The 14,371-nt window shown below is 44.7% G+C and overlaps 1 protein-coding gene across 1 annotated transcript in view; it reads left to right on the top strand.

The window, feature by feature from the left end:
• Positions 1-4,000: 4,000 nt before the first annotated feature.
• LOC126281894 (myrosinase 1-like) overlaps positions 4,001-14,371 on the top strand; it is a 63,497-nt gene continuing 53,126 nt past the window's right edge. The window contains exons 1-2 of the mRNA XM_049981212.1: positions 4,001-4,141; positions 11,260-11,393. Of these exons, the coding sequence (XP_049837169.1) occupies positions 4,006-4,141; positions 11,260-11,393 (270 nt within the window). The 5' untranslated portion in view covers positions 4,001-4,005. The remainder of the gene's footprint in view (positions 4,142-11,259; positions 11,394-14,371) is intronic.

Genomic DNA, 14,371 nt, shown 5'->3' with positions numbered 1-14,371 from the left:
GAACTGGAGAATAAAATTACATGAATGAAATACTGCTATTACAGACAACATGTTTGTACCTAGCGACGGTCGGAACTGTACTAAATAAAATTGCATGAAACAAATACTGCTATAACAGACAACATGTCTGTCTACTGGAACGGTCAGAACTGGAGAGCCGGACTGCCCGAGACACATCGCAGCGCCAAGCCAGCAAGGCGGGACCCGAACGCCACCGAAGAGCATCGGCAGTAATATCGTCAGTCTTTTGTTTTAATAATACTTTGATTTTAATAATTTTGAGATGACTGATTGGTAGCTGGCTGTTAAGAGACGTTTATTTTTAAAAAATGAAGTAATTTGTATGACAGGTTTAATTAATAATAACAACCAAAGTTTAACGTTTCGGCGCCCTACCGCCGAACACAGCAGCCAATCACAGAGCAGCAGCATCATGCAGGCGGTCTTTCTCACGGGAATGGTACCGAATCTAACATCTGTCACCGGTACCTCATCCCACATTGCGTCATCTCTATGCTTCTTGCATCTCCACTGCCCTGGGAATAGCTTCCTGGCGCCTAATATGATGTCTGAATAAGCCAGAAACATTACAGTACTCTATCTCATCGTCTTCGGAGCCGCTAGCCCAAACATCTTCCCATTTCTTATCATCATCTTCACAACATCCTCCAGTACCTAACCCTGTTCTTCTACCGCTAATTCTGTCTTAGCCTCTGTCGTCAGATCGTCTGAAGAATCTGCTTCATTACTCTCGTCTTCCTCTTACAGGGAACCTCTTGACTGCCAGGTCGCAAAAGGCCAGCGATGCGTGTGCCACATCATGTCTTCCACGCAAGCAAAATATTGGCTGCTAATAGCAACAGGGGTGGGACCGGAGATATACAATGGCAAGAACGGCATGAGCCGATGGAGCGTAGCTGAACTGTGCAGTCAACGAGTAACTCACAACAGTGCTACAGTGTTGAGACAAAGCAGAGCAATGGCAACGGTAAGCAAACAAAAATTGCATTACATCAACAACAACAGTTGCCGAACTTGACATTTATTCAGAACGGAAAGGAAATTCGCAGGGTGAGAAAGAAGTGGAAGATGGAATATTAGCATTTTGCGAGATGATTTAGTAAAATACACTCCTGGAAATTGAAATAAGAACACCGTGAATTCATTGCCCCAGGAAGGGGAAACTTTATTGACACATTCCTGGGGTCAGATACATCACATGATCACACTGACAGAACCACAGGCACATAGACACAGGCAACAGAGCATGCACTAGTACAGTGTATATCCACCTTTCGCAGCAATGCAGGCTCCTATTCTCCCATGGAGACGATCGTAGAGATGCTGGATGTAGTCCTGTGGAACGGCTTGCCATGCCATTTCCACCTGGCGCCTCAGTTGGACCAGCGTTCGTGCTGTACGTGCAGACCGCGTGAGACGACGCTTCATCCAGTCCCAAACATGCTCAATGGGGGACAGATCCGGAGATCTTGCTGGCCAGGATAGTTGACTTGCACCTTCTACAGCACGTTGGGTGGCACGGGATACATGCGGACGTGCATTGTCCTGTTGGAACAGCAAATTCCCTTGCCGGTCTAGGAATGGTAGAACGATGGGTTCGATGACGGTTTGGATGTACCGTGCACTATTCAGTGTCCCCTCGACGATCACCAGAGGTGTACGGCCAGTGTAGGAGATCGCTCCCCACACCATGATGCCGGGTGTTGGCCCTGTGTGCCTCGGTCATATGCAGTCCTGATTGTGGCGCTCACCTGCACGGCGCCAAACACGCATACGACCATCATTGGCACCAAGGCATAAGCGACTCTCATCGCTGAAGACGACACGTCTCCATTTGTCCCTCCATTCACGCCTGTCGCGACACCTCTGGAGGCGGGCTGCACGATGTTGGGGCGTGAGCGGAAGACGGCTTAACGGTGTGCGGGACCGTAGCCCAGCTTCATGGAGACGGTTGCGAATGGTCCTCGCCGATACCCCAGGAGCAACAGTGTCCCTAATTTGCTGGGAAGTGGCGGTGCGGTCCCCTACGGCACTGCGTAGGATCCTACGGTCTTGGCGTGCATCCGTGCGTCGCTGCGGTCCGGTCCCAGGTCGACGGGCACGTGCACCTTCCGCCGACCACTGGCGACAACATCGATGTACTGTGGAGACCTCACGCCCCACGTGTTGAGCAATTCGGCGGTACGTCCACCCGGCCTCCCGCATGCCCACTATACGCCCTCGCTCAAAGTCCGTCAGCTGCACATACGGTTCACGTCCACGCTGTCGCGGCATGCTACCAGTGTTAAAGACTGCGATGGAGCTCCGTATGCCGTGGCAAACTGGCTGACACTGACGGCGGCGGTGCACAAATGCTGCGCAGCTAGCGCCATTCGACGGCCAACACCGCGGTTCCTGGTGTGTCCGCTGTGCCGTGCGTGTGATCATTGCTTGTACAGCCCTCTCGCAGTGTCCGGAGCAAGTATGGTGGTTCTGACACACCGGTGTCAATGTGTTCTTTTTTCCATTTCCAGGACTGTATATGGTTTGTATACGCTCGATTCTGTGGACAATGTCCATTAGGAATACAGTAATGATGATATGTGCATAACGAGTGAAAGTGATATTGAAACATGTCGAGCAGTGTAGTTTATCGTCCTTGTCGGATAGGGAGCCTCAAATCTGGTGCGATACCATATGACAACTTCCTTTGTAATTCATAGCCGTCGATAAATAAGGTTCCGAGGAGTTGTATACCTTCTAACGGCGCGGTCACAGCCTCTCCCATTAGTCAAATGCGCTGGGTATCCTGTCTCCACCATCGTTGCATTGATCAAGGACTACGTACTTCCACGATTTCTGCACCTTCTCTGGGCTGATCTCTTCTTCCTCCTTGACTGCCTCAGTCATCTAGTTGATATGGAGACGACCAAGAGCATTGAGGAGTCTTTCTACGCCACCAATCACCGTTCTTGCAGGGTGGATGCCTCGCACACAAGTTTCAGTTGTGGAGAGTATACTGCTTCTCCTCGATGTGGGTTTGCACAGACATGATAACAAATACAAAATTAAAAATTAAATTTTTAGGTGCAATCTTCAGGTCTTTAGAGGGCTAACCTGTTGAAGACAAAGAGAAGGATTTTCCCCAAGGATGATCAGTTGTATATTAGAAAAGGTAATCATGGAATGGAGGAACAGAACAAAAGAAGGAATTAAAATTGGGTTTTGTAAAAGATTTTGCCATCTCTGCTGAGCTTAGAGACGATGAGCAATGCAGATAAATATCTTGCAAGAGAGAGCTTTAAAAGCAGACTTACATATATATTTTGGAAAACAATATATGTCAGATGGGAAGATGGTATCTAAACACACGGAAACTAGCACAGAAGAATGAAGAAAGGTTCAAAAATGGTTCAGATGGCTCTGAGCATTATGGGACAACATCTGAGGTCATCAGTCCCCTAGGACTTAGAACTACTTAAACCTAGCTAACCTAAGGACATCACACACATCCATGCCCGAGGCAGGATTAGAACCTGCGACCGTAGTAGTCACGTGGTTCCGGGCTGAAATGCCTAGAACCGCACGGCCACCGCGGCCGGCTAATGAAGAAAGTCTACAAATTTTAAATATCTAGGAAAAATAATGCAGCTGAATGCGTTGGATGAACTTTAAGCTGCATCGTGTCATTCATATTCCTGATAAAATCTTTGCCAGTGGAGAGTATATCTGACACGAATATTTGCTGTCGGAGTTTTGAGCAATCAGTACTTCTGATACGTCAACGTACTTTCCCATCTCCGTAAATGATAACTCAAACTAAAGATGCTACTTTTTTTTATGCCTACCGGAAATGGATATTACACAAGTGATTCGCTTTGGTCGAGTTATAATCAGTGAATCACTTAATCTGTTCAGTGCTGAGTAACGTTACGAAGCATTTTACAACCTGTGTGTGTATATATATCAGCTGGGTTGCCTGCTTGACGTTACGGACTTTACAAGATGCTGAAGCTGACCCTTTTGGCTGGCCTGATCGCTGTTGCCGGGGCCCAGACGGCAGTCAACCGCTTCCCGGATGGGTTCCTTTTCGGGGCCGCCACTGCTGCCTTCCAGGTCGAAGGAGCGTGGAATGAGGATGGTCAGTATAAATTAACATCTGTGTAACAATCTTCTTAATCGTCATGTGTGTTAAATATGAAAGATGCTGGCAGGGTAAAACTGTGTGCTGGACCGAGACTCGAAGTCGGGACCTTCGACTTCTGTGGACAGGTGCTCTATCGAATATTTTTTTCTTTTTGTCTGTCGAATTTTTTTTCTGTAGACCTCTTCCACTTCAGGTGTTACCCCCTTACGCCCTTACTACCCCTAAAATCTATCTAACGCACAAACAAAAACAATACCTAGTGCCACCGTCGCTTTCACCCGCAAAACTAAGTAGGGCAGACGTATGCCACCCCATCAGGCTCCGTCTACAAACGAAAAAGAAATACGTCTCGGATAGTTTTGTTAAAAAAAAGAGGAATGAAAGAAATGGTACGACGATTTATTTTATTTAATTACATTAACTATTTTAAAATCTTCTTCCATGGGTGTCCACATCGTCTTCTCGTTCATCGAGAGTGAAACACTCTACAATTACCGTTGATCTCTCTCATCACTCTATCCTGTGCTATATCTTCAATCTCACACCCTGTAGCCGGCCGTGGTGGCAGAGCAGTTCTAGGCGCTTCAGTCCGGAACCGTGCGACTGCTACGATCGCAGGTTCGAATCCTGCCTCGGGCATGGATGTGTGTGATGTCCTTAGGTTAGTTAGGTTTAAGTAGGCCTAAGTTCTAGGGGACTGATGACCTCAGATGTTAAGTCCCATAGTGCTCAGAGCCATTTGAACCATATGAACACCCTGTACATCCCAATGCTCTGAATGGCACATAAACAACGGACCCAAGTAATTAGGAAAGAGCGAATCATTCGTCGCTTTGCGCCATAAAACATATAGTTGCTATTTATATAGTGCCAAAAACCTAATACACTACTGACCGTTAAAATTGCTACACCACGAAGATGACGTGCTACGGATGCGAAATTTAACAGACAGGAAGAAGGTGCTGTGATATGCAAAAGATTTTCAGAGGATTCACACAAGGTTGGCGTCGGTGGCGAACCTACAAGGTGATGGCATGAGTAAAGTTTCCAACCGATTTCTCATACACAAACAGCAGTTGACCGGGGTTGCCTGGTGAAAAGTTGTGATGCCTCGTGTTAGGAGGAGAAATGCGTACCATCACGTTTCCGACTTTGATAAAGGTCGGATTGTAGCCTATCGCGATTGCGGTTTATCGTATCGCGACGTTGCTCCTCGCGTTGGTCGAGATCCAATGACTGTTAGCAGAATCTATGGGTTCAGGAGGGTAATACACAACGCCATGCTGGATCCTAACGGCCTCGTGTCAGTAGCAGTCGAGATGACTGGCATCTTATCCGCATGGCTGTAACGGATCGTGCAGCCACGTCTCGATCCCTGAGTCAACAGATGGGGACGTTTGAAAGACAACAACCATCTGCACGAACAGTTCGACGACGTTTGAAGCAGCACGGACTATCAGCTGCGGTTACCCTTGACGCTACATCACAGACAGGAGCGTCTGCGGTGGTGTACTCAACGACGAACCTCGATGAATGAATGGCAAAACGTAATTTTTTCGGATGAAACCAGGTTCTGTTTACAGCATCATGATGGTCGCATCCGTGTTTGGCGACATCGCTGTGAACGCACAGTGGAAGTGTGTACTTGTCATCGCCATACTGGCGTATCACCCAGCGTGATGGTATGGGGTGCCATTGGTTACACGTCTCGGTCACCTCTTGTTCATATTGACGGCACTTTGAACAGTGGACGTTACATTTAAGATGTGTTACGACCCGTGGCTCTACCCTTCATTCGATCCCTGCGACACCCTACATTTCAGCAGGATACTGCACGACCGCATGTTGCAGGTCCTGTACGGGCCTTTCTGGATACAGAAAATGTTCGACTTCTGCCCTGGCGAGCACATTCGCCAGATCTCTCACCAACTGAAAACGTCTGCTCAATGGTGGCCGAGCAACTGGCTCGTCACAATACGCCAGTCACTACTCTTGATGAACTGTGGTACCGTGTTGAAGCCGCATGGGCAGCTGTACCTGTACACGCTATCCAAGCTCTGTTTGACTCAATGCCCAGGCGTATCAAGGTCGCTATTACGGCCAGAGGTGGTTGTTCTGGGTACTGATTTCTTAGGATCTATGCACCCAAATTGCGTGAAAAGGTAATCACATGTCAGTTCTAGTATAATATATTTGTCCAATGAATACCCGTTTATCATCTGCATTTCTTCTTGGTGTAGCAGTTTTAATCGCCAGTAATGTAATTTTGCAACGCCCTCACTAGAAACGTATGACAGCGCCATTCCTTTAACGCACACCGTGGCGTCATGTAGAGTGGCACGGTAGTATGTGACGTCAGGACGGATCAGTTCTGTGGACTGCACGGACTGAGTCGTCCGTCGGAGCAACAATGACAGCATGTGACGTCTGGGGAGCCTACATTCGGCAGACGTATGACGAACGAAGCGGTGCATGTCAAGTGTCGACAGCTGAGCGTCGGGGCAGAGAGGGTCCTCGGAAGATGCGTATTGTGGGGAAGTTTCCAGTCGTTATCACATACCAGAGCCCCCCACCGTGATGGGAAGGATAGGCGCGTGTATGTTACTCCACACTCGCCTCCAGCCAACCGCCGGATGTCGGCGTTTAGGCAGCAAACAGTGCCCGCCGCCGATGAGCTACCCAAGTACGACTCACGACTCTCCTCACAGCTTTACTTCTGCCAGTACTTCGTCTCCTACTTTCCAAACTTCTCAGATTTCCTGTGAAACTTGCAAGAACTTCACTCATGGAAGAAAGGATTTTGCGGAGACATGGCTTAGCCATAGTGTGAAGGATGTTTCCGGAATGAAATTTTCACTCTGCAGCGGAGAGTGCGTGAACTTCCTGCCACGCTCCACCAACACACTGACACTCATATGAGTTTATCACTTCAGACAGCTGCCAATGTGTCTCACGCAGTTTACGCTTTCGCACATCAGTGTAGTGGACTGTATGTAAGGTATGGAAGATCACAGAAAGGCCCAAGATGGACAAGTCACGTATGTATAACATAATGACAGAACATGATTTTTTGTTCACTTTTAATGTTCCAGACTGAGCAAGATTTATGTGGTGTACGTACACTGATGAGCAAAAACTTTATGACCACCTGCTTAATTTCTTGTTTCTCCGTCTTTGTACCGAAATACGTGACTGTTTATGCGTATCACGGATCCGACAGTTCGCTGGTAGGTTTGTGCAGGTATGTGGCATTATATGTGTAAACAGAAGTCATGTAACTGGCGTAAATAACGGGTCCTCTAATTTGCTTACGCGTGACGGGGTGTGATAGAGACCAGTTGGGTTTACATCAGAGGAATTTGGTCGCCGAGGCATCAACGTGACTTCTCTATAATGCTCCCCAAAGCATTGTAGCATGTTTCTGGCTGCGAGACACGGACAATTACACTGCCTTATGGAAAACATCAAGCATGAAGGGATGAGGGTGCTTTGCAGTTGTCAGCGTTCCTTCGATTACTACCACAGGTTCCATGCTGGTACAGGAGAATGTCTCCCTTAGCACAATACTGCTGCCACCAACCTGCGTCCGTGGTGCGCTGCACTTTTCGAGCCGTCGTTCACCTCGACGACGGCGTTTGTGGAGACGATCATCGACCTAGTGTAGCAAAAATATGATTCACCCAAAGAACCGACACGTTTCCACTGATCGACGGTCGAATTCTGATCGCCCCTGCTCACTGTAACCGTAACTGACGATGTCGTGTTGACATGTGAACACGTAGGGGTGGTCCGCTGAGGAACTGCATGTTCAACGATGTAGATGAACTGTGAGCTCCAAAACACTTGTGCGTGCACCAGCATTGCTCTCTTTCTGCAGAGCTACCACAGATCACCATCTATCTTACTTTAGAAAGAACACAAGTCCCCTAATTCCGGGTTCCGTGGAGAGTCGTCCAACCATTTAGCGCCTAGTGTAGTTCACTGTCCTCCTACCTCCTTCCACGACAGCATTTGACCAGCTTCGCCATTTTCAAGATGTTCGTTCACAGGCTCTGTGCAACAATAACCTGATCTTTCAAATGTTTTTTATTCCAGCCTTTGATCACAGTATCAATTCTTCTGACGATGGCCGGTTCCAGTCAGTAAAGAGCATGCTCAGATCTTTTCTACACCATGTCTGAGGATGGTCATTACTGACTGAAACCGATAATCGTCAAAAGAATTGATATTGTGATCAAAGACTGGAATAAAAAAAACAGCATTTGACAGTATTGGATCACTGTTCAAATATGCTACTATATCGCAGCTGGTGGAACATGATCTCTGTCAAACTAGCTTATCTCAATGGATTCCCCCGTTTTCAGCCCACAACTTCGCTAGGGCTTTTCTAATAATTTCCGGGTATGCAGCCGGATCCCGTCGACATTCTGCCACGATATTTCGGCCCAGAGACGTCCGGCCATCATCAGGTGAGTACAGAACTACTGAAGAGTCCAGGTGCAGTCGCGCCACCATATACGTAATTCCGAGGATTTTGTCAGTCGCTTGAAGGAAGTTAAGCTTAGCAGCTCGGATTTATTAGTCAGCTTTGATGTGGTCTCACTATTTACCAAAGTGCCTTTAATGGAATCGTTACATCTGATTGGTAACTTATTCAGTGCAGAAATGACGGCCTTTTTTGAACATATACTCTCCTCAACGTACTTCTTATTCAATGACAAATTCTTTGAACAAACAGACGGCGTCGCCATGGGGAGCCATTTGTCCCCTGTGGTAGCTAATCTCTTTATGGAGGACTTTGAGAAGAAAGCACTTGAGTCTGCTGTCTTAAAGCCTAGGGTCTTCTGGCGGTACGTAGATGATACTTTTGTTGTGTGGCCTCATGGCAGACAGGAACTGGAGAAATCCCTTCATCATTTAAACTCTTTACATGAGAACATCAAATTCACGATGGAGATTGAAAAAGATGGCACTTTACCATTTCTAGACGTGCTAGTATGCCGTAAAAATGATGGGTCATTAGGACATTCTGTGTACAGGAAAACGACTAATACAGATTTGTATCTCTAGGCGTCAAGCTGCCACCACCCAGCACAAACAGCCGGTGTTCTCAGTACCTTAATACATCGAGCGCATGTAATATCGGACGATGAAAACCTCCACGCAGAATTAGAACACTTGGAGAAGGTTTTTAAAGAGAATGGCTACACTTCACGCCAAATAAGGAAAGCCATGCGCAACTGTCATAACAAGAAGCAGTGCACTGAGGACGCTGATGACGACTTTAAATCAACTGAGTTTCTTCCATACGCCGGGAATGTGTCGTCGAAAATAGGCCGATTACTGAAGAAGAATAAAATCAAGGTTATCTTCCCTGTGAATGTGGCTCTGCATATACTGGCCAGACGACAAGAACTGTCCATGAACGATGTACAGAACATGAAAGATACACGCGTCTGCGGCAACCGTCAAAATCGGCAGTAGCAGAGCACTGTATTTCATTGGGACATTCAATGGAATACAATGGAACAAAAATTTTAGCTCCGGTTTCCGGATTTTGGGATTCCGTAATCAAGGAATCAGTGGAAATACGTCTTGCCGATAATCTTATAAATCGTGACAACGGCTTTCAACTGGATAAAAATTGGAATCCTGTTATTAAAATTATACATTCACAGCGGAAAAGACAGCGTCATTCGATACTCAATGACTAGATGATCTTTTACTTTCACCACCGAGGGCAGCACGTACAACTCGGCTATGCCGCGCATGTCAACACGTGCGCGAGAATCGGTATAAATACCGCGACTGCACCTGGGCTCTTCAGTAGTTGTGTACTCACCTGATGATGGCCGGACGTCTCTGGGCCGAAATATTGTGGCAGAATGTCGACGGGATCCGGCTGCATACCCGGAAATTATTAGAAGAACAAATACGCCGGGAAAATTTCAGAAGTCACTTCGCTAGGGTTGTCTCCCGTCCCCGTCTGCTCCACTGACAGACTTTCGTTATAGTGCCACGTGCTCACAACTCCACCAGTGGTCATCATGTTTTCGCCTACCAGTGTATGTGATTGTGCCGTGCAGTATTGTAATTGTACCAGGGTGATTCTGTATGATTTCTGTACTGGAAATGCAATCCCTGACAGTGGGAGATACTACGAAAGCCCGTACAGGCTTTGAATTCTGCAGCCAACAGCACCGAATATGATAGCGCTAAAGGCTTACACGAAGACTGCGCTGATGTCTTGCGTAGGGTTGCGTTCTGCATAAAATCCGTGTTTTATACTTGATACCTAAAGGATCAGAGTGGCGACAGACATCGGAGGTGGGAAATTAAGCGCCGTGGACAGTTGCAAATTACTGCTAGTTGTTCTACAATATAGTATGCTGTATATAACACGACTAATAAATAGGCCATCTTCCTCGACTGCGAGCTAGTTTGCCACCTCGTTCCCCCTCTGAGACACACGCTGGCTGCAGTATTCGATTTCCATTCGACAGGGTTCGAGCCGACTATTCTCCTTTCAGAAATTTGTTTCCTCCTTTTCTTATCACTCATTTCTTGCTCTCTTTCTTACTGCTGTCTTCCGCAGAAAACTTCGCTAATCCCTCTGCTCTCAAGCAAATGTTCCTCATTTTCTTCTGCTGTGTGTCCGTCTACTTTCTCACTCAGGTGACAGGCGTGATAGCGAAATGGTGGCGACACTGGTCTCCTTCTCTAGCGAAAACAGAGTTTCCTCTGAGTGAGGCGACATTTCAACCACGTGCTAATATCCTAATGTTGCTAAGGCACCGTTCGTGAGGCGCCCGTTGGCCTGCGAAGGTATCTTGGTAGCCGTCTGATGATAAATTCCTGTACTAATGAATCGTGTGAGAGGCGTGGGATATCAATAGTTGACTGCTCGCAGATCATTGCAGTATGGACTCAGGTTCCTACACCGGAGTGGAAGAGAACAGTAGAATCATTACCAAGAGCCTCCTGTAGAAACTCTCTGTGTAAAACTGCTTTCCACTTAACTACATCTTAGAAATGACACATATTATAGCAACTGTTTTTTTCGCACGAAAATCTACTACAGTTAGTGAAATTATAATTCGTTATGTACGCAGGCAAGGGTGAGAGCATCTGGGACCGCATGCTGCACGAACACCCAGAGTACGGCACGAACGGCGACAACGGCGACGTGGCCTGCGACTCGTACCACAAATACCAGGAGGACGTGCAGATGCTGAAGGCGATCAACGTGAGTACTCGCTGTTACATAAATGTGGTATTCAGTGAATCTACATTGTCAGTGTCGCAGTAAGCCCTGGCACAATTTGTTCATCTTTTCCACACATACCAGAACGTAATTCCCTTATACAGTATTTACGCAATTTAGACTTAGCAACAACGTGTCTATCCTACTTGGTGAATGATTCCTGCTGTCATGGTTGAATTCATACAAGATGATGAATTTAAACCGATGTATCTCATTTAGGCGTAATTATGCCCTTGATTTATTTACCTACAGCAAAAGTAACTTACTGACACCGCGTAAAGATTGCGTATAGTACTTTAAATGCATTTATCTCAACAAGTACCATAAAAATGCAGATAATGCGACGGTAAACTAATCTTATCTACCATTTACGATAAATACTTGAACAGCTGATACTGTGATATTAACTCTTCCATAAAGTTTAAAGTTCACGAAATCTGATCATTTATTCTTTCTTTTGTTACTCACGAATTAAGATAACAAAGATACCTAATCGCTTATCGGGGAAAGTGTGAACAATACAACGGTCAACTTTAGAGATATCGTTGATAGATTGCAGAATTCCTGTTTTTATCTGTCTATTTATTTTGAGTTTCCTTTTTCTTTGTTTGGTAATTCTATATTTTTTCTTTCATTAAATTATTTTCTTTCTTGTTAATAACTTTTATCTACAGTCTGTGTATTAAAACCTATATATAACAAAAGAAACAAATGTTGACTCTTTTATGTAAATATGTGAAGTATCTTATCTTTCCCTTTGTTCAATGTTTTTGAACTCTGATCCTGGAAAAATAAAAAAGAAAGTTATTTTCTTTTGAAATTAAAGCTTTATCTTTCGTTAAACTATGTTCATCGTCTTCACTAATACCAGCTGGCTCCTGAATCGTTAAGACAGAATTTTCTTCTTTACGTGCTGTCTGGCAGTTTTGCTTTATTGTCACTAAAGATCGATTATATGTGCTGAAATCGAGTAGTGATGTCCTAATTTAGCTTTTCCTACTAAAAAGTTAATTAGTGCCACCGCCACTTGATCTGTAGAAGTTTAACAATCAAGAAACTCTCGACCATTCAGACGTTGAAGAATCTGTTGCATACTCGATTCTGCTGAATAGTAAATGACTGATAATGCTGTACTATTTTCTGTTTGATGGTTGCTTAAAACTTCATGAAAGAAAAATCTCATTCGAATACCCAAATCTTGTGGGGTGAAGAACAAATTAATTCACTTAAAAATTGAATTTCCCGTTTATGTGGATGCAGTAGCCGCTGCATCAACAAAATTTGCTCTTGAGCAAGTACACGCACTTGAGGTGATATCTATAGATGTTTCACACTTCGCGAGGTCACAAACGCTCTCGCTTGAAATGGTTCTGTATAGCACACCTACTTCGCACCGGAACTAATTGATGCTTACCCCGTTCACAATACTATAACGCCATACACCCTATAAAACTGCATTCGAGATGTTATCGATTAATGATGTGTTTACGACCTTTTGGGGTCCTTTATAATGCAGTACCCTTAAACTGACAAATGAATCGAATTCATTTACCAATGATAAAGGAAAAATATACACATATTACTCATTAGAACTGTATGAACTCACTATAGACAGATAGTTTTAAATTTACTTGACAACATTTCCGTAGCAACCTAAAGACAACTTCTACAGCTGACTTACGCATTCTCGGTGTGGCAACTTAGCTACCCCAGGATTCAATACTGTACTGTTATAAGAGCCATATTACAGTTCAGGGACGTTTAAAATTAGACAAACGCTGCTAGTACTCTTAAACAATGGTGTCACTGCATTCTTTGGCCATCAGTGAAGTGTGCAGTTGTTGACCACACGCTTGCAGTATTCCCTTTGCGACCACGGAGCTGTAGCATAGGTAGCTAGCTACTCTTGGCCCCAACAGTTTGCGCTATCTTTCTCCTTCTTGTTATCTACAACGCATTTGACACAAAATTTGTACATCAAGAAATTTTCAAGATTATACATCAGTTGTATGTGCATGGAGCTCATTTCCTACGGTTTATAAGCTTAGAATGGCCGTTAAACGAAGTTATTCCTTTAGTTCTAAGCTGTGTAAAGGACTTTTCTGTTGCTACGTACGCAATGTTGGGACCACCAAATTAGCAATAATGTGATCATACTTTTAAGCAGATCCAAATGAGGATGGAGGTTTATAATCAGACTTTTTGTGCCGCCTCTAATATAGTAAATATTCTTGGACTAATCACTTTCTATACGTGCTCTAACATATGGGCATTTGCCATTGGTATTTACAAAAAAAACCTAGTATCCTGTATCTATCTCAGTTATGTCCAAAATGTGCCACACATTGCATTTAAAGAAATCTGTAGCCATGTCTGTACTTCTGAAATAACTTTTTTTCCACTAGCACATCACATTCTTCTCGTGTAGCAACTATTTTCACCGAATACTCGAGTTTGTATTTTGGACTTCCATTTCCAATTTTCGTTTGGATACACGTAAGATATTAGCTAGACAGAAAGGCGTCATTTCTGTAATAGTGAACTGTTTAAGTCCTTTCAATATATTGCTCCTTTTCCTTGAAACCTGTAGAATAAGATGGTAACCAATCCTAGTATGGCAATAAATATGTTTGACAGTATAGTGTGTAACAACGTTCTAGAATGGCAATAATAAATCTCCAACTATAATAGGAAAGCTTATATTGTTGTTGTTGGAGCTTGTGTTAACAATTTTCACACAGTTTATAGGTAAATAATTAAGACTGTAAGCAATCAGAACAAAATTAATTTTTCTCGGTCTTGATTAAAAGATTTACTTGTACACCAGTCAACGTTTATGTATTCTTCTTACCTTAGCAGGTAAAGAGCAGAACACTGTTAATCACAACACAGCAACTATTCTGTAAGCTGTCCAACTGTTTGCACCACACAGAAACGATAGGCACAGAATACAGGGTAGC

Source organism: Schistocerca gregaria, chromosome 7, assembly GCF_023897955.1.
Source record: "Schistocerca gregaria isolate iqSchGreg1 chromosome 7, iqSchGreg1.2, whole genome shotgun sequence".
NCBI lineage: Eukaryota > Metazoa > Arthropoda > Insecta > Orthoptera > Acrididae > Schistocerca > Schistocerca gregaria.
This window is presented reverse-complemented; position numbering and strand designations above follow the sequence as displayed.